At 36.0% G+C, this 27,142-nt stretch overlaps 1 protein-coding gene across 2 annotated transcripts; it reads right to left on the bottom strand.

Annotated features, from left to right (window-relative positions):
- Positions 1-191: 191 nt before the first annotated feature.
- On the bottom strand, positions 192-26,786 carry olfm1a (olfactomedin 1a). Of its 2 annotated transcripts, none has more exons than XM_058776998.1 (6): positions 26,224-26,786; positions 20,848-20,997; positions 20,562-20,717; positions 18,100-18,319; positions 4,590-4,696; positions 192-2,510 (listed from the first exon to the last, which is right to left on the bottom strand). In XM_058776998.1, exons 1-6 carry the CDS (start codon positions 26,287-26,289, stop codon positions 1,836-1,838), a joined length of 1,374 nt encoding a protein of 457 aa, XP_058632981.1. In that variant the 5' UTR covers positions 26,290-26,786; the 3' UTR covers positions 192-1,835. The 2 variants fall into 2 exon arrangements, with proteins under 2 accessions (XP_058632981.1, XP_058632980.1); XM_058776997.1 differs by lacking the exon at positions 26,224-26,786 and adding an exon at positions 23,360-23,850.
- Positions 26,787-27,142: the final 356 nt, after the last annotated feature.

Genomic DNA, 27,142 nt, shown 5'->3' with positions numbered 1-27,142 from the left:
CCATTTGACATTTCCCTTGGCTCCGGAAGCTTCGGAAGCTGGAGTCGGGTTATTATCTGCACAAAATCTTTTTCTATGCAGACAAATGACGAGATTATTGTTTTCTATATTTATATAGAGCTATATTTTCAGATATTGTAATTTGATATACACATATGGCACATGATTTCATTTCCCTTAGGCAAGAAGTGTAAAATAAAGACTGGCTTTATTGATATGAATCACATTGCAAGTACAACACGGATGCAAGCGTAACAGTTTTAGATGATTCCATCTATTTCTTCTAACAGCTGACACATGGATCTGTCTTGAAATACAGTCAAAGAATAATACCTTGTAAATACATTTTTTCACATTGTCTTTTGATACCTTTTTTTGCTGACAAGTTATATCTATATATATATATATATACTCTTGACGTCTTTTTCTTACAATCCATCCTACTATTTAAGAGTCACTTTATGAACACAAATTTAAAAAAAGAACACAAAAGATACAGCAAAAATGAAACATGGCAAGAAGAACAGCAAACCCATCACTAATCTAATCTCTTTTTCCACATACAAGGTTCATATTACTGCGAGAAAAAATAAATACAATCATGTGAACCGTAGTGCTAAAAATGTTCATGCAAATCTTTGCGAAAATCAGAAACTACATACAGTCACAACAATACGCTGCAGTTCTTTAACAGAGTGCCTCCAACAGTCAGTGCCTTCGGTTCTTTAGTTGATGTTAAATAATTTTGATTGCTCTCGATACAAAGGACATAACTGGGTAACTAAATGACATCTTTCTTGCGTCACACTTCTTTGCCCTCTGCTATGAAACTATATCATGTCCGTAATAGCTGTACAAGTACTAAGAACACAGTAAAAAATATTTTAATTAATCAGTGTTTTTGTTTTGCAGTTAAAATATCTAAATATACCTAAAAAACAACATAATTTACTTGAAGCAAAATTGGGTTTGTTTTCAGATAGAATACAGTATTTCTAATGTTCAAAGATATTATGTATTTTTTTCAACATATGACATAAATGTTGAAAAAATACACACACTATATGTATAGTGTTTTAAGAACAAATGTAAGAATTTTAGAAGAACAGAAGATTTTTAAGAACAGGTTTTTTCTAAAGAACATTATTTTACACAATTTTGCTTATCAAGTAAATTGATCTTGTTTTAAAGGGGACATCAGATGCCCATTTTCCACAAGTTGGTATGACTCTTAGGGTCTTCATGAAATGTCTGTAATATACTTTGGTTAAAAATCCTCAAAGGTCATGTAAAACAACATGCTTTACCTTGTCAAAAAACAGCTCTGCTCACAGCGACCCATTTCGGTGCATGTCTCTTTAAATGATAATGAGCTACTGCTCACCCCACCCCTCTCTTCTGTTTTTTGCGTATTCTGTGGCACGTTACCGTCAACAACAAAATAATTAACTGTTTAGGTTTTTCTGGGATTAAAAAAAGGAATGAATGGATGCATTTTTATACTGCTAAGACACATTTATATGCAAACACCATGTAAAAGTGATTTTTGCGTCTAATGTCCCCTTTAAGAATGTTTCAATATTTTTACTGGTCGATAAGACAAAAATACTAATTAATACATTTTTTGCAGTGAAAATTGAAACAAAATTATCTAAGGAGAGCTTACAAAAGAACAAAGACCTTTTGGCAGCTGTTCATTATGTTGCCATTAACTATTACTTTTGATACATTTTTATGTCTTCTTTTATTGAACAATCATGAGGCATTACTCTTTTTTTTCAGTTATAAACTCCATCAGTGCTACTGTATATCTCAAAGGGATGGATAATGTCACTTTAGAGTTCTTCAGAGCGAATGACGTGGAACAAGGTGACGTTATACAGCACCTGGTGTCCATTGTTCCATGCATAAAGAGCTCTGTCCCTAGGGTTATAATCCAGCATGGAGATATGGGAATACTTGTTCTGTAAGGGGATGTCGATATACTCATAAGTAGAGGAGTTGGTATGGAAAGCATAGTAGACCTTTGTCCCTCCTGAGTATCCGTTGGTGACATAAAGCGTCCCACAGATCATGAAGGCCTCACCTGCGCTCCTCTTTGGGTGGTTGGTGGTGTAGCTTTTGATGACCTGCAGGGTCAGTGGGTTGATCTTGCTGATAACAATGTTCCCTGCGTTTTGATTGGTGGCATAGACGGCCCAAAGCCCACCTTCGTCCACCATTAGGTCAATGTCGGAGTGACCACCCCAGGAATAGTGGTAACGGTTGTTGTAGCCGGCGTTATCCAGCTGACCGGATTTGCTGATGGTGGCTGTCTTGAAGTCGAATTTGATGATGGTGTTGCTTTGGAACTTATTGAAGTAGATGGAGCCGTTGTAGACCACCTGCCCTGTGCCCGACCAGGGGTGAGGAAGCCGGTGTGAGGTGAAGTTGTCCGAATACATGAAGTCGACCATTGACTTGTATTCCCGGACAAAGCGGTTGTTGTGGTAACCGTCCATGTACCACACCTGGTGGTGGAAAAATGAATGCACATCAGTGTTTATACACATTACATCGCTAATGAGGCTGCACTTTATTTTACAGTACGTGCACTTACGTGTACTTATCTAAGAAAACGCAGGGTAATATAAGGTAACTACATGGGTTAAGGTTATGGAAGTTTCACAAGGGTTACGAGTTGGTTCAGTATGTACAAATGGAACAGGACTATAAAATAAAGTGCTACCGAAAATGGTCTTTGTTTCGGATTTTTATTTTTATTTTTTCAAAAAATACGTTAAAAATATTTTTGATATTTTTGGGGACATGCAGTAAAAGAAGAAAAAAGACAATAAGATAAAAGAATGAAATTCTTAAAGAATACAATTTTAAGCAGTTTTGTATAGTTTTTCATTATTATTTTGCAGAATAAAATAATTAACCTGTTTCACTGCTCATTAAAATTGTAAAAACTTCTGTCCACCAAATAAAAGTCAAGTGGTGTGAATAAAACCAAAAAACAAAACTTGACTGGATCAAGATCAATAAACCTCTTAAAATATCTGATAATTTTACCTTTTTATGATGAGACAAAGTTAGTTCTGATTGTAAAATGTAACGTGTTGTGACTCTCCAAAAATGTTATGATATTTTTAGTTGGTATGACTCTTAGGGTCTTCATGAAATGTCTGTAATATACTTTGGTTAAAAATCCTCAAAGGTCATGTAAAACAACATGCTTTACCTTGTCAAAAAACAGCTCTGCTCACAGCGACCCATTTCGGTGCATGTCTCTTTAAATGATAATGAGCTACTGCTCACCCCACCCCTCTCTTCTGTTTTTTGCGTATTCTGTGGCACGTTACCGTCAACAACAAAATAATTAACTGTTTAGGTTTTTCTGGGATTAAAAAAAGGAATGAATGGATGCATTTTTATACTGCTAAGACACATTTATATGCAAACACCATGTAAAAGTGATTTTTGCGTCTAATGTCCCCTTTAAGAATATTTTTGCAGACAATTAAATGTCTGCAAAAATATATTCAGTGAAAGGAAAATATGCTATTGCTTTTTAATGCATGGTTACACCACATGACATTCACTTGACACGTGATTTCCCCCCCCCCCCTTTTCTTTATCGTGGATGCTCTTTTATGTCATTGATTCTTTCACAGTCAAGGTCAGCATGCTATTGGAGTCTTTGGGACTGATGTATTAAATTTGCTCTTTACTTGCCTATTATCCTATCCCTGCTCTGAACTGACTTCCTAAAATCCAATTCTTAAAACAAGCGTGTTTTTAAACTGTCTGACCCCTTTAAGTGTGTATTCACTGTTAAAACAAATACTAAGGCTATCAGAGGCTTCAAGCAAGGGCAACTCTCTGACCCCTCATCAATCATTTAAGGCTCAGACAGATCTGCAGGCCAGATGCCTTTCTGTTTCTGGTCTTTTCTACTGTATCGATCCATCTCAAAGGAGCTAAAAACTCCACCACTTCACCTTCAGCTATCCTCTTTGAAGTTGTTGCATTAATATATGATGGGATCATGGATTAGTTGTCAAGCAACTTACTCGCTGCTGACATCTAACCAAGATGGATGTGTTAAATTTGTTCAAGAAATTGGAGAAAGACAGAAAAGCTTGTACAAAGGCAGGGAAATAAAACAGTCGTACAAGATTTTGCTTTTTAGCTCAGAATACTAAAGTATGTCTGAAAACAAAGATATGAAACCAATAGTAATATACAAACATTTGTATGTGGGAAATGCTGGCACAGGAATTAACAGACATCATTCAGCTCTTACTGGGAATGACTTTGCTGCCACAGTAATGAAATCTTGCAAGATTTACACCTATCATTTGCATCTTAATGTGTGCCGGTAATTTAATAAACCACACTCTTGGCATGTTTACAAGAAAATATACTGCAGGGACAAAAAGAGTGCTGATAAGACGAAGTCAAAGACATTTTAGCTAAGAAGAAAAAAAAATCTAAACCAGTTGAGATTAAAGTGAGGGGTGTGAAGTGATTAAAGCCGTTTTTCTTTCACACAAAAAATCCAGAGGAATTCAGTTAAGACAGTAAAGATTTGATGAACTCACCCTCGTATCACCATCAGGGGCAAGCGGATCAGTCATCCAGGATCCATATCTTGATCCAGATGTCTTTATGGTTATAGCATCACTTATGCCTGTCAGCTTCCCACAAGCTGATAACAGTAAAACATGGTAACAAGTAAAAATCAACATTTTATTGTAATCATTTTTCATCATTTACTCACCCTCATAATCGACTTTCTTATTGCATAAAACATAAAAAGAGATACTTTGAAGAATGTTTATGCTGCTCTTTTCCATACAATGAAAGTGAATGGTGACTAGGGGCTGTCAAGTACAATAAAATAAACCTAAAATTAGTCTTTACGACTGGTGTGCTATAAAAGTTTCAACAAAAAAAAGTTATTCACTCATGATATTGCGTTGCGCACTGAGATGTATCACACCAGGTTTAGCGTCAAAGATACCAAACGTCATTTGTTCTCATGTGTCTGATAATTGTTTGTAATGTGACACATTTGAATAGGCATTTTCAAATCACATGAATAACTTGGAATATAGAGTCATATTGACTGCTGTACTTGCAATAGTCTGGTGACCATTCACATTCATTGCATAGACAATAGCAGTCTGACATCTCTTAGAAAAAAGGTAATATGGATTTACAGTGATGTGAGAGTGAGTAAATGATAACAATTTTCATTTCTGGTGAATTCTTCCATTTCCTTTAACACACTGCTTGTTTGTTTTCTTATGAGTGAGTGATATGATGTTAAACTTCAATGTTTTGCACTGGTAAATGAGTTTGAGGTGGATGGGAGAGGCGTTGGAGTTCCTGTCATATTCTGGCTTGTGTTAGGCACTCAGGCAGAAGTTTTCAGGCATCAGTGAACCTCTCATACTCTCTGTTTTGACACAGTGTCAGACAGATGCACTGGAGCATAACTTGTGTAGACGTCTCTGCAGTGTGGTAAGAGTCCTCATACACAAGGAAGTGTGTTCTTCTCTCATTTATACTTCTTTCTGAACCGCATTTTCTCTTTTTTCTGTCACTTTATGTCTTTCGGAGAACTCAAGTGGTTTCCCTTTCTCTTTCTTTCTCTGGCTGTGCGGTTTTGGAAGTCCACTGGGGCAAAGCAACTGCTTTTAAACGAAATGTACGTTTATAGATACTCCTCTGTTTCCCATGATATTTTTCCAATATTCTGTTCTTGGCACTGAAATGCGATCGTCGTGCTGGTTTATGTAAAACCACACCAGAGCCAGTTCTGGAGAAAGAACTGTTTTGTATTTCACTGACCTGGCTATCTGGTGTCATTACACAGCTCTCCAGAATACTTGTTTCTGATTGGTCAATCACAGAAATCTGCGGTCATAATGACATGAAACTGTATATCTGAGAGTTGTCCCTGGCAACCGGGCTCCAAGCTGGTTTTAAATCTCTCGTTTCCCTCTGCGCGCTCTTTCTCCTCACATGATAAGAAAACTGAAATCAATATTTCATGTTCATGTATTTATTTATTTGGTGAGTCAGCCAGGCATTGTCACAAAATAAACCCTTTCAGGTTGATATAAGAACTTTCTGCTTTACATCTGAGTTTATTTTGTGACCATGACCAGCTGACTGCCCATGTCTCATATTTATTTTATATTGTACTCCCATTTCAAATTACAAATCACTAAACTATATCTATTTTCAGAAGCTTTGGCATAAAATTACTGCTATCAAATAATACTGATTTACTCTACATTAAAGTAACTTGCTAAGCCCTTGAACAGACTGACCTCTATACATGATTACTCATAATCTGCTAATATTGACCTGTGCAATTCCGTAATCCTTTTGGGATTGAATGAGTTGCAATTTATTCACCCAATTCTCTGTTTCAAACATGCTTCTTCAGACAAAACCTACATTCAAAGATATTCTATGGCACATAATATTCGCATAATTACCAGCCTGATTATTGCCTCGGCACAGGTGGTCAGTCTTTACACCAGACCCGATGGCCAAATGTTAGCTGAATAGTCTGTCACAGGCGATAAATTGCAGTTTTATTAGTGTATTTGAGTGATAACGTAGTGGAGAACATTTTCTAGGATTGCAAAGCAGTAGCACAACTGAATATACAGTGGATTGAAAGCTAGGATCTACAGTATAGTGCATGACACTGACTGTTGATGCAATTATGTTGAAATATACAGCAAGCAACACTGAGTTCACAGCCATACATCGCTAATGACTGCTGCTGCTTTATGTAATTTTCTCAGATATTTACATAATGGCATTGCATAAAATGTTTTATTTTGCTAAATCTACTGTGCTACTGTAACGGAATAATCTGCTAGAGAAGCTTAGCAGAAACTCAGTACTTCCATTAATGTATGAGTAACTATTTACTTTGACTTTCTGGTGATTTTTATCTTTAGCACATGCACCTTTCCAAGAAAATAAATAGAACAATAAATGGTTGTTGACTTTTTAAATCAAGATTTTAGAATAAATTTTACATGAATGTATGTAAATATAATATACACAGTCGTTCAAAAAGTTTGAGGTCAGAAAATGTTGTTGTTTTATATCCATGCAAATACTTTTATGCAGCAAGGATGCATTAAATTGAGTATTTAATGCATTAAATGCATTAAATAATATTTGACAGTATTACTGTTTTGCTATATTTGATCAAATAAATGCAGCCTTGGGGAACATAGGAGAACTCTTTCATCAAAACATAAAAGAAATGTATACCAAACCCAACATTTGAAATATAATATAATATAATATAATATAATATAATATAATATAATATAATATAATATAATATAATATAATATAATATAATATAATATAATATAATATAATATAATGGAAAGTGTACAACTGCTTACTGCATTTTCATTACCTGAAGCCTTAGCCTAAGCCATTTACATGAAGCCTTTAAATGAAATATGGGCTCATATACATTGCAGGGATATTAATTATAGAATAACTGGACAAAAATTGTGGCACATCACAGGATACTGCTGAAACTGCTTGAAATTTTATGGGCAACAATCACAAAATAATTGGTTCAGGCTTCCTTCAAAACCCTATTAACTATGAATGTAATATTAACAATGAATGAAGTCCATGTTATTTATACTGGTGAACAAATTATCAGTGTTTTTTCCCATCCAGTGATTTAACTCCCTTGTGAAATGCAGCATTAGAAATTCATGCAGCCAGGAGATTACTGTACTGTGAGCAGTAATCTTTCAAAAGAATCCCATGATCATATTTAGATGTCTCTCTTTATCACTGCATGTAGCTTTTGGCTCAGTGGAAATCTTAAAACTGCAGCTCTTTTTTGGTATTTATTGTTAAGCACCAAAACCCAGCATGGTGTCCTCCTTTAATCAATCAAAGTAAGGCTGCATTTGCATTATGCATGCGTACTAAATCTGTTATTCGTCTGAAACTAAAATAAATGCTCCAAAAAGAAGCAAGAGCAATTCTCTATTGTTACACAGAGCTTCTGACCTATATTCCAATGTATGAATGTTATTAAGATTTCTGTGAAAATTTACATTTTGCTTTTGGATAAAATCGTAAATTCTTCATTCAACTGAGGATTTGTTTGTAAATCAGAGATGTGTAAGACACTGTGTCTTGTCATACTGAATTTTGATAATGTTATTTAATTAACCTGTAAAGTCGCTATGAATTCATGCCATGGCTCAGGTGGACCCAAAGGCATTTGTTAGAGGAGAGAACAGCACAGCAGCTTCTCATTAGTCACGTCTGTGTCTAACATCCATATGAGATCCATTCCTCACTTCAGAATAAGGCAACATCAGAATCTGCTGCTACTATCTGTATCAGATAAGCTATGCTGAGATACAGCATTTCAAACAGGGAAAATGACAGGGATATGTTGTGTTGTTTAAATTCAGCATGCTAATGCCTCCAAGCAGCACAATAAATTACAGTGTTTTGTATTTTCCTTAGTCATCATTCATTGAGTCAAGACTAATGTGTGTAATGCGAAGCATCCTTGAATTTGCATTTTCAATAAACACTGAAGCTACACTTTGTTAGCTATTTTATATGTGCTGTGAACATGTGTTTTTTTTAAAGGAATAGTTCACCAAAAAATTAACATTTGCTAAAAATTTACGATTTAAGATGTAGATGAGTTTGTTTCTTCATTGGAAGAAATTTAGCATTACATCACTTGCTCACAAATGGATCCTCTGCAGTGAACAGGTGCTGTCAAAATGAGAATCTAAGCAGCTGATAAAAACATCACATTAATTCTCATGACTCCAGTCCATCAATTAGTGTCTTGTTAAGTGAAAAGTTGTGTGTTTTTAATAAACAAATTGTTGATTAAGACCTGGGGTGTCCAAACTACGGCCTGCTATCACTCCTGTGGCGGCCTGCGAGGGATTTTTAAAAATGCTACGAATCTGCAGAGGTGGGCAAACTATGGGCATTTTCATCCAGCCCGTGAGGCAGTTGGTCCAAAATAGCTAATTTGATGCAATATCAGTAAAATCCAATAGATGGCAATGTAGCCTGCTCAAGGGCACTGTAATTTTGTGGGGAAAACATGGAAATAATTTGTCGTTTTATCTTGCAAAAGATATGCTTTCTTCTTCTGTTTTCCACACACATTTTTATGAAAATGGATATAGTAGGCTACTGTTTTTCTGGACTATAAATAGAGATGTTCCGATACCCTTTTTCCCTTCCCGATACCGATTCCGATACCTAGGCTCAGGGTATCGGCCGATACCGAGTACTGATCCAATACTTGGGTGTGTATCTGGTTATACAGCTGTATGTACTACTAGCCCTGTATGAAACGATACAATTATTTTATGGTGTGCTTCACCATATACTGTGAGATGATAGATAGATAGATAGATAGATAGATAGATAGATAGATAGATAGATATAATATATAATAATATATAAAATATAATATATAATGTTTGGAAAATGGCACATCTTTTTAAATATCTAAAAGTACACTCAACATCAGTCAGTCAAGCATTATAAATATATTATGATAATCAAGTATTATTTAATGATATAACTTTAGCAATTAGAATTAAAACTTGGTAACCATGTATGAATACATATTAGTCATTTTAACTGAACTTAAGACTGGTGGTGGTGCTTTTTTGGTCATTCAGTGTTTCTGTAAAAATGGGGGACTATCAGTAATACTGATAAAGATAATCATACTATGAATTCTACTAAGAACAATATAAAACGCACTAAGGATTTACGAGCTGATGGATTCATGAATATTAATCAGGTTGTTTGCGTTCGCTCGAAATGATTTGCTGAAATCAAAACAGGGCGGATAATAGGTGAGCGCCAGCCAACGAGATTGTCGTTTGCGCATTAGCTCCGCCTACTACTGGAGAACCCAGCAGTTCTTAAAAGCTGAAGAATTCCAAAGGAACTCCGTTATTTTGACAGGAAAATACAACAAGGAATATCGTTTATATACCATGCAGAATTGATGCGCTACATGTAAGACTCTCTCTCTCTCTCTCTCTGTGTGAGGAAAAAAGCAAAGCGACGGCGAGTCGTGCACTTCACACTAGAGCTTACGGTACGCCAAATACAGGTGCGCTGCGCATTCATTCAGATGAACTGATAAATAGCACAGATCGCTTAACGGAGAGTGAAACTCTGAAGCGCTCAGTCAGAGTGTTCGGAGGATGACAATATATCTGTGCTAAACTTATACATAGCCTCCAACTCACACACTGGCGAGTAAAATCTGAGCATTTATTAGTCAGTGGCTAATATTACACATTATTTAGTCGCATATGCGAGTGATTTATTGGCAATGTGCTAGCACGTTTGTATTTCTTCTTCGCTGCTCTAAATAGTGGTTGCTTGTGGCAACACAGCACAACTTCCTGTGTTTTCATTCTGAGCAGCGAAGAAGAATTGATTTCCGATTTGCAGCGTTAAGCAAAGCTAGTGCGCATAACTATGGGTGTTTCTCAAACGGAAGGCTGCATCCTACAAAGGTTGCATATCTCGGCTGAAGGCCATCTCAATCGGAAGGATCCTTGGAAGACAGCTTTCGTTTCGCGTCCTTCTTTCAGCTGAATTTGAAGGATGCATGGGATGTATCCTCCGCAACCTTCAATCACCCACAATCCTTTGTACCCATTCCATTTCATGAAAATAAACTGACGAAAAACGAGTCCGTACTGAGCTTGTCTGAATTTATTATGAAATCTAAGACAAAAATAACGTTTTCGGACATGAAAGGATGTTATCTTTTGTTTTGGTGTAAATTACTTACTAAACGCTAAACTGCCAATAATTTATGCCACAGGGAGATCATAGATGGCGGTTTTTCATTGTATTGCATTAATAGAAAGCCAAATAATATGAAGATTTGTAATACAAAGGTTTTTTCCAAAACCAAGTTTTATTAGTGTTTTTGTGCCGTGGCGGTAGGCGGGGAACATATGTGACGTAGCCACGCGCACTTACTAGAGCGTCTCATTCTAGCGTTTATATGCCAATGAGGAGTCTAGCCTACAGGACTCTGAAGGACTGAACTAGGACGGATGCAGCCTCGGTAGGATCCAGCCTTCCGTTTGCGAAACACCCTATAGGTCTTGTTTAAGAAAATGGTATCGGATCGTACATGGGTTCAAGTACTCGCCGATACCGATGCCAGAATTTTTTGTGGTATCGGTGGAATTTCCGATACTAGTATCGGAATCGGAACAACCCTAATTATAAATTGCGTTTTTTTTCATCTGAAACCTGCTGCGATTTCCAAGGCGACTTATATAAAGCAATCAAGGTCAAAAAGCGAGTGAGTTTATTTTGTGTATTTTCCAACAACCATGCCGCTAGTTTCAGTTTCGCTTTAAAGGGGTCATCGGATGCAAAATTCACTTTACAAGTTGTTTGAACATAAATGTGTGTTTGAAGTGTGTGTAAACATCTATCCTATAATGATAAAAATCCACCCAGAAGTTTTTTATAAATCCCTATTTTCAATCAACACAAACTCAGCACACCTGAGAAATTGATAGGTGCGTAAGAAAAAACACTCCAACAACAAGTGGAATCCAATCAATAAAAAATGATGATCCCGCACACTATCGGTCCATACTAAATATAGAAATTTATTACAAAAAACAGGGACGTTTCGTTATCTGACACGGTGTTGTTATTAACTTTGGATATATCTAGTTTGTATACTAATATTACTCATGAAAATGGACTGAATGCCCTAACGTACTATCTTGCAGAACGTGATGAGACTTCTTCTCCACCTTCAGACTTTTTAGTCGAGATGGCCTCTTATGTTCTAAAATATAGCTATTTTAATTTTGACAAGGACTTTTATCTTCAAGTGAAGCGATGGGTTAAATTTTTGCCCCGAATTATGCAAACTTATTCATGGGTTATTTCGAGCACCGCTATGTTTATAACTGTGATGTCAATCCATTTTCTTCTCGCATAATGAAATGGTATAGATATATCAATTATATTTTTTGTATTTTTTTGGGAGACTTGGAGGAGGCTCATGAGTTTGTGACCGTTTTAAATACTTTTGTAGAGGAATTGGAATTTTCCCTTGAAGTGAGCCCCCTAAAAGTTCATTTTTTGGATATGTGGGTGCATGAAGCATGAAGGGAAGCTGATCGTAACACTCTTTAATTAGCTATGAGTTTCCATCCATCCTCTTTGAAAAGGGGTTTACCCAAGAGTCAGTTCTACAGATTAAGAAGGATTTGCCATTCAGATTCTGATTTTATTGAAAAGTCGCTGATTATGAAAAATACATTTTTGGATAGAGGATATCCCATAAAATGGGTTAATGATGCTTTTGATATAGCTTCTAAAATAACACATGCAGAGTTGTTAAACAAGAAGACAAAACGGACAAAAAAAAACATTTGTTTACTTTTATACTACATATTCGTCAACAACTTATCAGATCAGAAACATTTTTAAAAAACATTGGCATTTACTAACCTCGGACCCAGAGTTGAGTCCTCTTTTTCGATATCCTCCGATGATTGTAAATAAGCGGTATAAAAACTTTACAGATCTTTTTGTACATGCCCGGTTTCAGAGTGCGGTCTCTCCTACATCTCAAACCTTATTGAGTCCTATACAGAAAGGAAATTATCGGTGCGGTAATTGTGCACAGTGTAATAATACATTCAGAACTGCGGTTTTATGTCATCCAAGAACAGGTCGAAAATATAAAATTAACTCTGTCATTACATGTGCTTCAACCCATGTTGTGTACCTTATTCGATGTCCATGTGGTTTGTGTTACGTGGGAAAAACATCTTGACAATTGAAACAGAGGATCAGTGAACATAAGAGCTCCATTAGGAGAAAGGATATCAATTATCCAGTCGCTGCACATTTCCTTTCTTCTAATCATGTTGTGTCCTCCCTACGTTTTTTTTGGGGATTGAAAAGGTGTCGGTTCCACCACGTGGTGGCGATATTGAAACTCTTTTATTAAGACGTGAATTGTTTTGGATTGTGACTTTGCAAACCTTATCACCCTTGGGGTTAAATGATGAAGCATTATTTAATGTAATTTTGTAGGGTGTTTTTTTATTGTACTGTAATTTTGAGTGTCTGCTTAATTGTGAAGAGATGATATTGTAATCTTGTTTAGATATTTATTGTCTAACAATGTGACTTTGCAAATATCATTAGATTTGTTTATAAAATAGGGAATATCGTTTATTGGTAATATTGAAAAGTGCTTTTTATTGGATATTTGAGTCCTCGCTAATCATGTCTTACAAGTTGGTGATTGGTTCACATGTAGTGTCGATTACATTCATTGGTGGAGACTGTTTTTAAATGGCTTGTCTGTAACAGCATACACAAGCTTGATGAAGGTCAGTGGACCGAAACGGCTCTGTTTTTTGTAATAAATTTCTATATTTAGCATGGACCAATAGTGTGCGGGATCATCATTTTTTATAAATCCCTATTTTAAAATCCTCTTTCTCAAATCAGGCCGTTCTGAGATTCCTGTCAGAATGACATAGTTCTGTACAGGCCCCTCCCATGATAGTTGATTGACAAGGCCATCTTACTTTAGACCCGCCCTGAGTGAGCTGAGAGCTGTCCGCCATTGTGTCAACTCCGGTGCAGGGGAATGCAAGATGTCTCCGATTAAGCGATAGAGGTGTTTTGTTGTTGGATGTAATAATGAATATAGCAGTCGTCATTTACTCCCGACATCTGAGCCGCTGAAGAGGCAGAAGATTAACGTTACTTTCGCTTTGAAGGGAATGCGCTGATCCCCGATCTACATAAATGCATCTATGTTCGTCCGAATCATTTATGATCCAGCTTTATCTACAGAAGAAGTGAGTATAAGGTTTTTTATGAATCTTTTCAAATCGCCTTTCATAATAATGAGCTAGTTAGCAAGTTTCTCGGCTGAAGTTTAGTACAGGCATCCTCAAATCTGGCCCACTCCTGCAGAGTTTAGCTCTAACCCTAATCAAACACACCTGAGCATGCTAATCAGTGTCTTCAAGATCATTAGAAAATCACAGGTAGGTGAGTTTGATCAGGGTTGGAGCTAAACTCTGCAGCAGACTGGCCCTCCAGGGAAAGATTTGAGGAACCCTGGTTTAGTAGTATGCTCCATAGATGTATATACCTAGATGCCTCATTATCATTATCGGTTTCTGTGGGCCGCAATACGTAAGCCATCCGCAATTTTTGGAACGGTTTGCGAATCCTTGAGCACATTGACTGTGTGCATCTACAACAGCAAGTTATATGCTTGTATATCTTTGAATATTCATTGATTATTTTGGTGAATGCGAGATGGCTGACGCATCAACATATCTGGAGCGGTCGAATAGGGAATCTACACATATCTACACTGTTAGACATTTCTGTAATTTCCATAGTTATTTACTGTATATCACCCAGTATAATACTGCAAATTCCCTTTACAGTAAATAACTGTAATACCCTTTGCATCATGGGAATTTCCTGTGACGTCAGACCCCACATACAGAGACTTACTGTATTTTTTTAAATTGCTGTATACTACTGTATTTGCTGTAACGGTGTCTTTGGCGCCATTCTATTGAGGTCGTTTTATTTTCCTCATTTCTTACATTTGGATTGACACAATTTGCACTACACCGTGTCTACAACGCCGCAACAGCTTGGGACTGACTACACTGGATGTGTTACATCGCTTGTAATGATTGGAAAATCCGTTTGTACTTCGTGTCAGAAATCTTGGAGTATATCTGCACGTCAGAAATATACCGGGGCATCAGTTTACTGTCCGCATTTACTGTGGATAATATATATAATGGGTTCTATATTGTTGTCTGTTGTCGAGTCGAGTCGCGCTGCGCCACTCGCGTCCGAGGAAGACATGGAAGCAGCGGGGCAGCGTCGCGGGTATTTCCCGGGTAATGAGCCCACGAGAGTGGGAGAGTTCAGGAGAACATCTGCGCTGTGTGTCGATGCACCTTACGAGATAATAAGACCTGCAAGCAAGGTAAAAATATATGTACGTTTGTCTGTGTGTTTGTGTCAGATTTTTGCACACCAGTTTAACCCATAGTAACATTTACTCGTCAACATGGCGGTTACAGAACTTTACCATGGTAAACTGCGCTGTCGTTTCAAATGACTTTTGTCATCTTATTAAATTAAGTTACCGAATTAAAATTATTTTTTACGAGCAACGCTTATCTTATATTAACATTAGGTTAACTAATGTGAAATTTAGTTCAGGTAGTAGTTAATGTTGGCCAGTAGCCTGAGAAAATAAAATCGTATGTTAGCTAGGATAAACTAGTTTTATGGCTAGCTGCCTTTCTAGTTTTAGAATTAGTTTGTTGTAGTTTTTAATGGAATTTAAGATTTACTGCATTTTTTTGTTTTTGTGTTTTAAAGGCAACTGCAATGAAGCATCAAGAAAGACATGAGCAGGCCAGCCAACCTGAGACTGATAATTCATGGTAAGACAACAACTATGGTTTTGAGAGATTTGTGTATTCTATATGAGGTTTGCCTTTTAAAAGTGTGCTATTTCTACTTCTTGTTTTTCAGAGAAGACATTTCTGTCACTAACAAAGTGGATGGTGAGCAAAGATGGTGGCCACGTTTTGGAGCAGCACCTGGGTTTTGCAGATGGCTATGTATTCTTTGGCTGTTTGTCTTTTTCCCCATTATGTTTCTGTTGCCTAAAGATTCTTTGTAAGGATGAATCCAGAGGACACAACATAATGCACTGCAAAACGCCCTAAGACAGGAGAAATGGTGAAGATGCACTGTTCCAGCATTGGAAGTCTGTATTTTTAAGAGTTATACATGCAATGTTTTAAATAAAGAATTTTATATTTTGTAATTATTGTGTCTGTTTTAATTGAATGCCAGTAGTACCTATGCAGAGTAAAAATAAAATGAATTATATATTAAAAATGATAAAATCTAATGAAATCTATATCGAAATGAATGAATTACAGTAGTATACTGATGAATTGGATTTTATTTACAGTAATTTACTGTACAACCGTACAGTTTTCAACTGTAAATCAAATACAGTTTGCTACTGTAAATCTTAATTACAGTAACTTACTGGCAACAGTCTAACAGTGTATGGTCTGCTCCTCACTCCACAGAAGAGAGGGGCGGAGTCAGCAGAGCTCATTAGCATTTAAAGCAACATGGACTAGAACAGCGTGCTAAAAACAGAGCTGATTTTGACAGGGTAAAGAAGGTATTTTTTACACTACCATTGAGAAATTTTAACCAAAGTATGTTATAGACTTTTCATTAAGACCCTAAACAATCATATATTTATATATATATATATTATATTATATATATTTAGGCTGGGCGTTTATAATATGTTTATAGTGAATGCCACTAATAATTTGTGTTTGTTTTTTACTTATGTTTTTGTTCTTTTTTTCTATTCTGAACACTGCTAAATTTACAGGATTTTTGTTGTGAAGTGTGGGGAATATAAATACATGTTTCTAATGTTTGTAAACGTTTCTTTATTTTACATTATTTCTGAATGAAATGATAAAAGATCTCTAATACATCAATCGACTTGCACACCAATGCGACTTATCTGTGTGTCATAAAGTGCTCATAAAAATAGGTAGATATGGTACAAGAATAGAACTGCCATGTATGTACAAGTATACAAACAGTACAGTAGTAAGTGAGTGTCAATTTATAATTATTTATTTATTTATTTTTTAAATCAAAGCTTCATTTGTCATAAACATATTATGCAGCCATCTCACTTAATGTGAAAAACTTGATGTGGCCCTCGAGTCAAAAAGTTTGCCCACCCCTGATTAAGATGTTTTTAATGTCAAGTCCTTTATCCATAATATTGCCTTCTCCAGTTAAAGGGGTCATCAGATGCCCATTTTCCACAAGTTGATATGATTCTTTAGGGTCTTAATGAAAAGCCTATAACATACTTTGGTTAAAATTTCTTAATGGTAGTATAAAAAACCACCCTTTTTACCCTGTCAAAATCAGCTCTGTTTTCGGCGAGCTGTTTTTTAGTCCATGTTGCTTTAAATGCTAATGAGCTCTGCTGAGCCCGTCCCTCTCTTCCGTGGAGTGACGAGCAGACTGTAAAGTTTAGCTGCGAAACTGGCTAACTAGCACATTATTAGGAAAGGCAATTTGCAAAGATTCATAAAAAACCCTTATACTCACTTCTTCTGTATATGAAGTTGGATCAACAATGATTTGCCTGAACATAGACGCATTTAGGCAGATTTGAGAAAGGAAATAGGGATTTTAAACAAACCACTGGATGGATTTTTAACATTATAGGATGGATGTGTACACACAATTCCAACACACATTTATGCTCAAACAACTTGCAAAGTGAATTTTGCATCCGATGACCCCTTTAAAAAAAATTGTCGCAAGCACCATTTTAAGGGAAAACAGTTCTAAACAAACATGTTGGTGGATTTTGATGTCAGAGGACAACAGGATGGACTTTTTCACTAGAGGAAAGATCTTTATGGATTATGATCGACTGGAGTCGTGTGGATTACTTGTGAATGTATTGTTATTTATCAGTTGTTTGGATTCTCCTTCTGACGGCACCTATTCACTGTAGAGGATCCTTTGGTGAGCTAGTGAGGTAATGCTAAATTTGATTAAGAAATAATCCCATCTACATCTTGGGTGGGCTGAGGGTATGTAAATTGTCAGTAAGTTTTTATTTTTTGGTGAATTATTCTTTTAATTAAAAAAAAAAAAAAGTGAAGTGTACCTTTATTTGTGCAGTCTTTAATCCCTTAATATAACTGAGTAAAAGTTACACCAATATATTTTCATAGTGGCTTTTTCTGGCCTTTTTTGTGATTCAAAAAATGTGAACTAAAAAATTATATAATTTTCTTGCATACTAAAGTGTGTGTTATATCAGAAGAAGATCTTCTTGTGCACTGTCGTATATAATATTTCGAAATGAAATATAATGGTTGTTTGTGTTTGTGCTCAAACTCATCCTACCTAATTTTTGCATGCATGCACGAAGCCTCTCCTCAAGATTAGACACCCTGTTGTGAAGCTCCTCGTAGTCAAAGGCCCCGATCTCCTCCTGAAGTTCACTTAGCACTGATGTCAGATTCTTGACCTCCTCTTTAAACTGCATTACCAATTTTGCATCGGCCTTGTATTCCTCCAACACTGGTATCATTGGCCTAAGTTCCTCCATTTTCGCTTTTATGGCCTGAAAGGTTAAAATAGGCTTGGTTCAGTAGGCATGCGTGCAACGATTGCGTCCAAACACCTGTCTTGCCCTACACTTGCCCTCTCTGCCTACTCTATCATCATTTCTGAGTGTGCCTAGCAAGCAGATGTAGAGTTCAACATGGCATAAAACAAGTTCTCAGTACACCAGCAAAAATTTGAAAAAACTCTCTTTATTTTTCAATGTTTAAAATGCAAGGTGTCAAGGGTTACATGCTTCACATACAACAATAGTTTCCCTTGTTTCAAAATATCCAAATGTGCATAAACAAATCTGAATTATTGACATGGATATGTCATAACATAAGAAAATCTACTCAAGGAAGGCTGCAATAGTGGCATGCACAAAAAGACTGTGAACAGAATTCAAAGGTATTTGTATTTAAAATAAACTGAATGATGCAATCAGTTGACCAGTTGAGGATTACAATGGGATTGAACTTGTTCTTCAGTCTCTGCAGCTTTGATTTAATTCATAAAGTTAGCCCTGCAAGCAAGAAAATGAAATTTGGTTGAATAACTAACTCGCTAGCCTTTCTAACACACACATTTTCACAGATACAGCTGTTTGTTCAGAAATGATGCAACATTTTATTTTAAAAATAATTTGATAGGATGAGCTATGAACACATAAACATGCTTGAAATTATTTGCAGAAGTGCAAATAATCATGATGGTTTCTGCACATAGATCTAAAGAACATAATATTAATAGGAAGTTATTGAAACTATACATATGCTCCCGTTTAAAAGTTTGGGGACAGTATGATTTTTAAATATTTTTGAAAGAAATCTCTTATGTACAGAGCTCAGCACATGGCATGCAGACAAAAATACATCATCATGGCCAAACATTAAGAATTTGTTCCCTCATTTTACTATCTTGTTCTCTCCTTTTAGTTAAATTGTGGCCACAATATACTTATTTGTTCCCTCATTTTGATTTAATTAAACTAGTACAACATGGCCACAACGAGGGAATGAATTACAATTATTGTTACAATTAAAAATTATTATTTTATTTTTATTTTTTTTCTATGATGGCAAAACTAAATTATTCCAGTCATTAGTATGACATAAAAAATCATCCTAATATGAAATCATTCTAATATACTGATTTGGTGCTCAAGAAACATTACTTTTTATTTTCAGTGTTGAAAACATTGCAGCTTAATATTTCTGTGGAAACTGTGAGACTTTTTTTTTGTTTTGTTTCATAATTCTGAATAGAGGGTTAAAACACAGCATTTATTGAAATAGAAATATTTTGTAACTTTTGATAAATTTAATGCATCTAAATAAAATGTAATGCTGAATAAAACTAGTAATAATCTTATTGACCCCAAACATTTGAAAGCTAATTTATATTATATTACATTATACTGGGATCAAAAAGTTGATCAAATTCTATATGTATCCTTACTTCTGCTGAAATGCCATGTTTGTATATGCTCTGTGTATACCTGAACTTTTGATAATGTGCACCATATGGACTCCCATGTGGGTATAAAGATCATATGATGGTGTATAAGATGACCTTTCCAGCGATTGCATCCAAATATTTGATGCCTTCATGTAATAAATATTTAAAGGTCAAGCCATAAAATGTTTTGAGTAGTTTTCTTACTTGGCAAATAAACAGGAGGTGCCACGTTCCTAACCATAACTTTCAGTTTGACTAAAACAAAATGTTCAATACACTATTTTGTTTAAAAGACTTTGAAGGGCCAGATGATGCCGAAGGAACTGAGACTGATCTATAAAATCAGTGCCACTTTGGGAGCTCGATACACACATTACAAATTGCAACGTGCAACAAAATCACTGCGCCTCCATTTAGAAAACTAGAAACGGCCTCATTAGCATGCAGATGCAATTGATGTCAGACAGCTAGCAATAGCTAAGATGGAAAAGATGCTATGTTGCCAAAATGAATCATATTTTGTAATTCACTTCTTGTGGCGTCAACTCAGGAGGACAAAATCATTCATAACAAATATACTGAGCTCACTTGGCTTGAAAGTGTACAGAAAATGAATATGCTGTTTTCTCACAGATTGATTTGTAATGTTTGTAATGTTAAAGGCCAGTATTGGGAGCTGAATTAAATAAGCGAGCTAACCTTTTGGTAAATGAGACACACTGCATGCGGTCACAAATGAAAATGGCATTGATAGTGGAATAACCACACTGATCTGGATGAGCACATGTATTTGTACACACCTTGTATTGCTTGGCGATATTCTGCTTGTGGCTTTCCTCCACCTGTTTGAACTTGGATTCCAGGCCTCTCAACTGCACCTCCATTCTTTGCACATACTGCAGGTCTTTCTGAGTCCTCTGGTCAAGATTCTGGATAGACTGCGTCATATTCTGGACCTGAGAGAGAGAAAGAGAACATAAGAGAAGAATAATAAGCCATGTGCTGGGTGAACAGAACTATGAAAGGCATTCAGTGAGCTGTGTATTCTGTCAGTAGGTCTTTGTGTGGATTAGTTTCAAAGGTTACTTTTTCCAGGAGCTGTCTCAGTTGTTTGGTCCTGGCATCCCGTGAACACATGGTCTGCTGAGGAGCCACAACAGTGCACACACACCTGCCCTCACTGTCTTGAGCCGAGCTGTACACCTGCCACGACTCCTCTGGGTTAGCAGGCAGCACCTGGGCAAAGGACAAAACGAAGAGGAAAAAAGGTCACTGACTGATCGGGATGTGCTTTATAGGAAACAGCTTTGTAACAGTCTTCTTCTTTCTCCCACTGCAGTCTTTGGGAAGGTTAATTACCTGAGCCCTACACAAGGGTCAGAGTGATAGAGTTTCTGGCCAGCTGATAGAAACTGTCATGCCAGTGCAAGTTTTACGTTGCAATAATCATACATTTATGGATTGTTTTTTTAATGTCCCGTGAACTTAAACGTTTGGTTGCCTATGGTTTATGAAATGTTGCTTTTGTGAATTCTACTGAAGTAAACATGTCACTAAAGTAACACTATTTAACTGGATGATATAGACAAGGGTTTTGTCAGTTTAAGGATGACTTGTGATTATCTTGGCAGCATGAGTTGGCAGCATCAGAATAAAATGAAAATGAAAAACAAATCAGTAATGTGTTGCACCATACACAATTGTTTTCCAGCAAAAGTGTTTATAAAGTTGATATATTATACATAATACATACATAATATTATTTTAGTTTTAAAACTACTTTACTACAAAATAATTAATTATTATATATTATCATAATAATATATTTGTTAATTTATATATATAAAAATTAGTTATTTTATATACACATACATATATACATATAAGTGCTGTCAAACGATTAATTGCATCCAAAATAAAGTTTTGTTTACATAATATATGTATGTGTACTGTGTTTATTTATTATGTATATATAAATACACACACACATTCAGTATATATATTGAAAATATTTACGTTTATACATTCATATAAACAACATATTTTTCTTAAATATATACATGCATGTGTTTGTATTTATATATACATAATAAACATTCACAGTACACACTCATATATTATGTAAACAAAACATATTTTGATGCGATTAATCGTTGACAGCACTAATATATATATATATATATATATATATATATAATTTTTTTTGGTACAGTATTTAATCTCTGTATTATTTTATTTCCATTGCTCACATTTTGTTCCTCCTTGTACATCAGGAGCAGAGCAGTGTATTAGTGGTCAATATATACTGACAAAACAGTTTTTTAAAGGATTTTCATAGTTGGTGCTTTGATGTGAAATGGTCTTTTCTCGAAGGGGATTTTATGACCCACTGGTTTTACATAAAAGAGCCATCTGGAAGAGTGAGCGTTTCCATATGTCTTGTCCTAATCCTGAGTAATCTAATGAATAATCCATATTCATAACCAGTGCGGACAGAAAGCACTTTTTATTAAATCGAAGGAACATCTTTGCAAATCTGCTGCCATTGTAATGCTGAATTTAGATTATAATAAAATCTAATGTTTTTACTCTTTGAGGACAGATCTCATCACAATACAAAAATAGTGGAGGCATATAAACTATTACATAAGAATTTTATTTATTTATTTTCTTTTTTTACAATTCCCTTGCTAACAAACAACTGATTTAATTAGTATAGATTTCAACACAGGATTTGCAAGATTGCAGGTGACTAATAAAAATTACTCAAGACTATAAACACACTCAAAGTCAATACTCCCCCCCGCTGAGACATATTTTTACCTGATTGCATCGTTTGAACCTGAAAAGACAAAGGTTTTTGCCCATTGGAAAATCTGTATAATAATGAATTCACATGCTGTCACTGCTCGACTCCAACCAGCTGGTTCCTACTACAGTACCTCATCTCATAAACGAACCTTCTGATAAGTACAGATGTCTTAAACAAGAAACACTGAACTAATGATAATGCATTTTTGCTTTCCTTTGCAAAAGTTCAATGTGTCAAAAAATGAATTTATATTATTTGCCACCTTTTGTGTTGCTACACTACATGAATCACGCAGAGCCATACAAAAGAAATAGGTCTGCTTAAAGTCGTGCAGTCCAAATGAATAATTGAGGTCTTACTTTTTTCTTTTTTTGGCCATAGCACAGCAACAATTCCACCAAAACACAAAAGACAGACAAACACTTAAACAGTTTCACTGCCTCTGATAGCCTACTGTAATGGGACCTCAATCTGTAGTAGCCTACTAAATAATTATCATATTTATATAGGCTACTATGATATTTTACGGTACTCCAAGGTACTTAAAAGAATACTACGTAACCAAAACGGCACAGAACATTAAAGAAAAAACATTATATTAACATGGTACATTGTAAAAATATTTAGCCTAGGCTATATTCCGGAGTCGGAATGGATTCTACTGTGTATGAACATAATTTTTCCATTTTCTAACCTACATTATTTAAATAGTAGCCTATAATTTATAAGATATAAATAATTAAATGGTTTTCACAGCTCATGAACAAAGAGAATGAGGAAACTCACGCCAGTGCTCCGGTCCGGCACACCCGGAGGTGCCACGCTTAATTTAGTGCTATTCAGACCTACTAGAGAGGGCAAGGTTTGCGACATCCAGTTGGTGATCATCGCCATCGTGCTGAGCACTACTCCAATTTTCAGCAAAGGCACCGACATCTCTGCTCTCCTCTTTCCCAGTAACCTTCATTATACACATTCCAGGAGGAAACTGTAACCTGCGCTGCTGACAGAGGTGATGTGCTTCTGTAAAGCACCCAGTGTAAATGAATTCATCTCTGGCATTTCCACTTGCGCTATCCTATACTGAACTTTATAATTACTCGAGCTCTCTCGGTTTCTGGGAAGATTGCTGTTCTGTCTTCTCTCTTCACGCGAATAATGACGGAGGTTCAGCAGACCATCTCATCTCATTGGTTCCGTGCCTCCGCCCACCCGCTATACTGGTGAAATATTCATAAATATCACAAACCTCCTCCAGGCGCTTGACGCACGGATATATAAATCACTAAACACATACAAAGTTTTTTCGTTACTCTCACAATACCCACGCTGACAGCAATAGTTAAAAACAGGTTTTAATAGACAAACAGTGTAGCCTAGTTTGCTCTAAAATCGCCCTTAAAACAGCAAGCGATGTTTTATTAAGTCATAAACCTTCAAAAAAATTAAAACACGTTTTTCAGAATGTGCTAAAAAAAAAAGGCGTTTGCGAACATAGCTAAATCGCGTTCGACAGTTCAGCAGTTTTTATTTATTTATTTTTTTGTTTTTTTAGATGAAAAGTTTTTAATTCATTGCTTTATTGATTTAAATGGTTTGTTATAATATGACTCAATAAAAAGTAGGCTATTGGGGGCATCGGAAAAACAGTAGCCTATCTATCGCTTTGTTAGGCTACGCCTTATGACGGACGGTTAAAGGTGCTGGTGTAGACGGTACAATTTTTGCGTTTTTGCGTTACGCGAGACGAAAATGATCTTTTTTGCTCTTCAAAGTCGACCCCATTGAATAATTCGCGCGCTGTGTTGCGGCTCATCGGTGTAATATTGCAGCCATCTACAGGCTCTCTCAGTGCACAGTAGGCTACCCACATATTTTATGTTCTCTAAAGTAGCTATGATTGTTAATGCTCTCTGAGCATTTCATTAAACTCTGAAATATCAACAGATGTTTGATTAAAAAGATAACTCACTTATGCTCAGCCTAAAACTGAGTGCTTTATGAGTGCTATTTATGAGTCATTTCTGAACAGAGGATTTTTAATAGGATAGCTGAGCATTGACACAGGTTATCTCTCAGCATGTCATGGTATTATTTAGCCAACAGAGGGCAGTACAGGTTTCCTCCTCAGTTTAACAGTTTTCTCCTGGACAAAAGTTCCTATCAAACCCTCAACACCCCCTTCTCTACCATGCATCATATTATTATTATTATTATTTGCATATTTGTTTTATGCACAAATAAACCATAGACACGTTCTAAACGAACTAGTGACAAATTAGCACTCACAGACAGACTCAACTCTTAAACAGATCTAATCTACATCCTTGTTATCTTCTTCTTCTTCTTCATTTTCTGTCCTTTTTTTTTTCTTTTTCTTTTTAATTTTGGCTATAAACATTTGTTTTCACTTGTTTTCACCTGCGCAAACATATGAAGAGAAATATCTGATCAATCACTGATTTACACATGAGAAGTTTTCTTCCTGTGCAGGTCAATCAGATTTATGAACAATTTGAATGAATTTTATAAAATCGAATGTGAAACTACTTACTACTTAAGGTTGATTAAAGATGCTGTCTAAAATAATGTTTAACTTATGATATTATTAGCATGCTATAATATGAAGTGCGTCTAATGCCATAGTTAACATATATATTTTTTTGTGTCAACCTGATTTTTAAATTAAATCAGACAGGATCTCTCTTTCTTTCTCTCTCTCTCTCTTTCAGTGGTTCATAATTTGGGACAGATTACAAATTATGGCACAGGGCACTTAGTTTCAGATGACTGATTTTGTTTTATGAATCATCCAATAATTCCCAATTAGCCTACAGTATATAATGACTTAGAACATTTTAACCTGTTTAAATACTTGTAGTCTAATAAGGTTAAATAAAATGCCCCAAGAAAGACAAAAAAAAAAAAAAAAACATACATTTAATCAAGCCTTGTGTCTTGCATGGAGAATATAGAAAAGAGGCAAAATCAATTAAATTTGCAATATTATACTAATGACCTTGTCCATTCAGTATAGCTGTTACCATTTGATTAACTCACCAACAGGGATTTGATGTCAAGGCGTAAGAAAAAACCTAGTTACTGAAGAGCAGGCATCAATGTGGAGTGTGGAGAAAGCAATTTACTCGTTATTTTTGTCTTCAAAGTGAGATTGTAGAGTGTCAGAGACAATCACAGTGTGTGGATAATGGGAATACACTACACAAGCCCTGGAGTGTTTTATCTTCAATAGGAATAATCATACAAATGATAAAATGATACCGATGATCACTGTCTCACACACACTAATAGAGTCTTCACTGCTACCAAGATGCATTTATCTTCAAACACTAAAACAGTCAACTATTACTCTGTAAAGACATTCATAATCACCTACAATAAAGCCTATATACCACTAGAAGTTACTATTTTTAAAAACCCCTCTAGCCATGTGGGATCAAAGCTCTAGAAAAGAGAATCCCTGCTGTGATTTTTTCTTCTAAATGAGGTTTAATCATATTAGTCCTTCCCGATCTCTGCTGCCCAATAGATTAATCTGCCTTTATGATAATACACGAGACCGGCTTATTTTGAGCATATCTGCCTAATTAGCCTGAGATGTGCGCTGAAAATGGCGTTTATAAACCTACTTGGGTGAGTTCAGTGCCCATCAGTACAAGGAGGGTGAGACTCAGGAGCTTGCTTGCAGGCTGCATCTTCTGCCGCCGATGCCACCTGATCCGAGGATATCACATGCAGAGCTGTTTTCTGTGCTGCTGTCCGGCTCTCTATCAGATGCTCCTCTTGAATGTACGTATATATTTTAATTCAGCGCCAAAATAATGGAAAAAATGAGACTGGAATGGTTTGCGGAGCCGCCTCTTTGCATATTTATCTCATCTCAGCTTCTCGACGCCTCCTCGTCCTCTGTCCTGCTGAACCGGCGTTCCGACCGCGAATGTAGGGATGAGCAGGAGAGCGGCGAAAATATTACTTCATCACTAGACAAACTTGGCTGGTTAATACGAGAGAGTAGGTGTGGGCAGGAAATTTGAGAAGCGGGGCCAAGCAGTGGTGCTGAACCGGATGTGACACGAACTGGCGTGGGAGATTCAAAAACCTAGAGGGGACCTGAGCAGCGCGAGACGAGCTGCTGGAGTGGAGAGCGCGCTCCTAATCTGCGATCACTGCTGGACACGAGCTCTATCAGCGCGCGGCAAACAGCACAGTTCACAGCACAGGTGCCAGGACTTCACTATAAGGATAATAAAAAGGAGTGACGACGTTGCCATGGAGACTACGTCCTCCTTGGGTACCACTAATAATAATAATAATAATAATAAATTAAAGCTGACACATTATTAAATATTCGTTTGTCATTTAGAACTATCAGAACTATAAAAGTTAATTAAATAATAAAAAATAATGATGATGATGATTGTCATTAGGCTATTTATAATACGTAATAAATAATGGTTTTATAAAACGTTAAATTATGTAAATTCATATCATAAGAAACCTTTATATATCTTTATAGCTATACCTATATCCTAAATATCTTTTTATACT

Source organism: Onychostoma macrolepis, chromosome 05 (genome assembly GCF_012432095.1).
Source record: "Onychostoma macrolepis isolate SWU-2019 chromosome 05, ASM1243209v1, whole genome shotgun sequence".
In the NCBI taxonomy this organism is placed as follows: domain Eukaryota; kingdom Metazoa; phylum Chordata; class Actinopteri; order Cypriniformes; family Cyprinidae; genus Onychostoma; species Onychostoma macrolepis.
This window is presented reverse-complemented; position numbering and strand designations above follow the sequence as displayed.

Coding starts and splice junctions, on each gene's coding strand:
- olfm1a (XM_058776997.1), bottom strand. CDS start 23,509: ATGTCGGTGCCTTTGCTGAAAATTGGAGTAGTGCTCAGCACGATGGCG. Junction 20,998..23,359: donor TGCCGGACCGGAGCACTGGC/GTGAGTTTCCTC, acceptor TCCTTTGCCCAG/GTGCTGCCTGCTAACCCAGA. Junction 4,697..18,099: donor TGCATGCATGCAAAAATTAG/GTAGGATGAGTT, acceptor TACTGTTATCAG/CTTGTGGGAAGCTGACAGGC.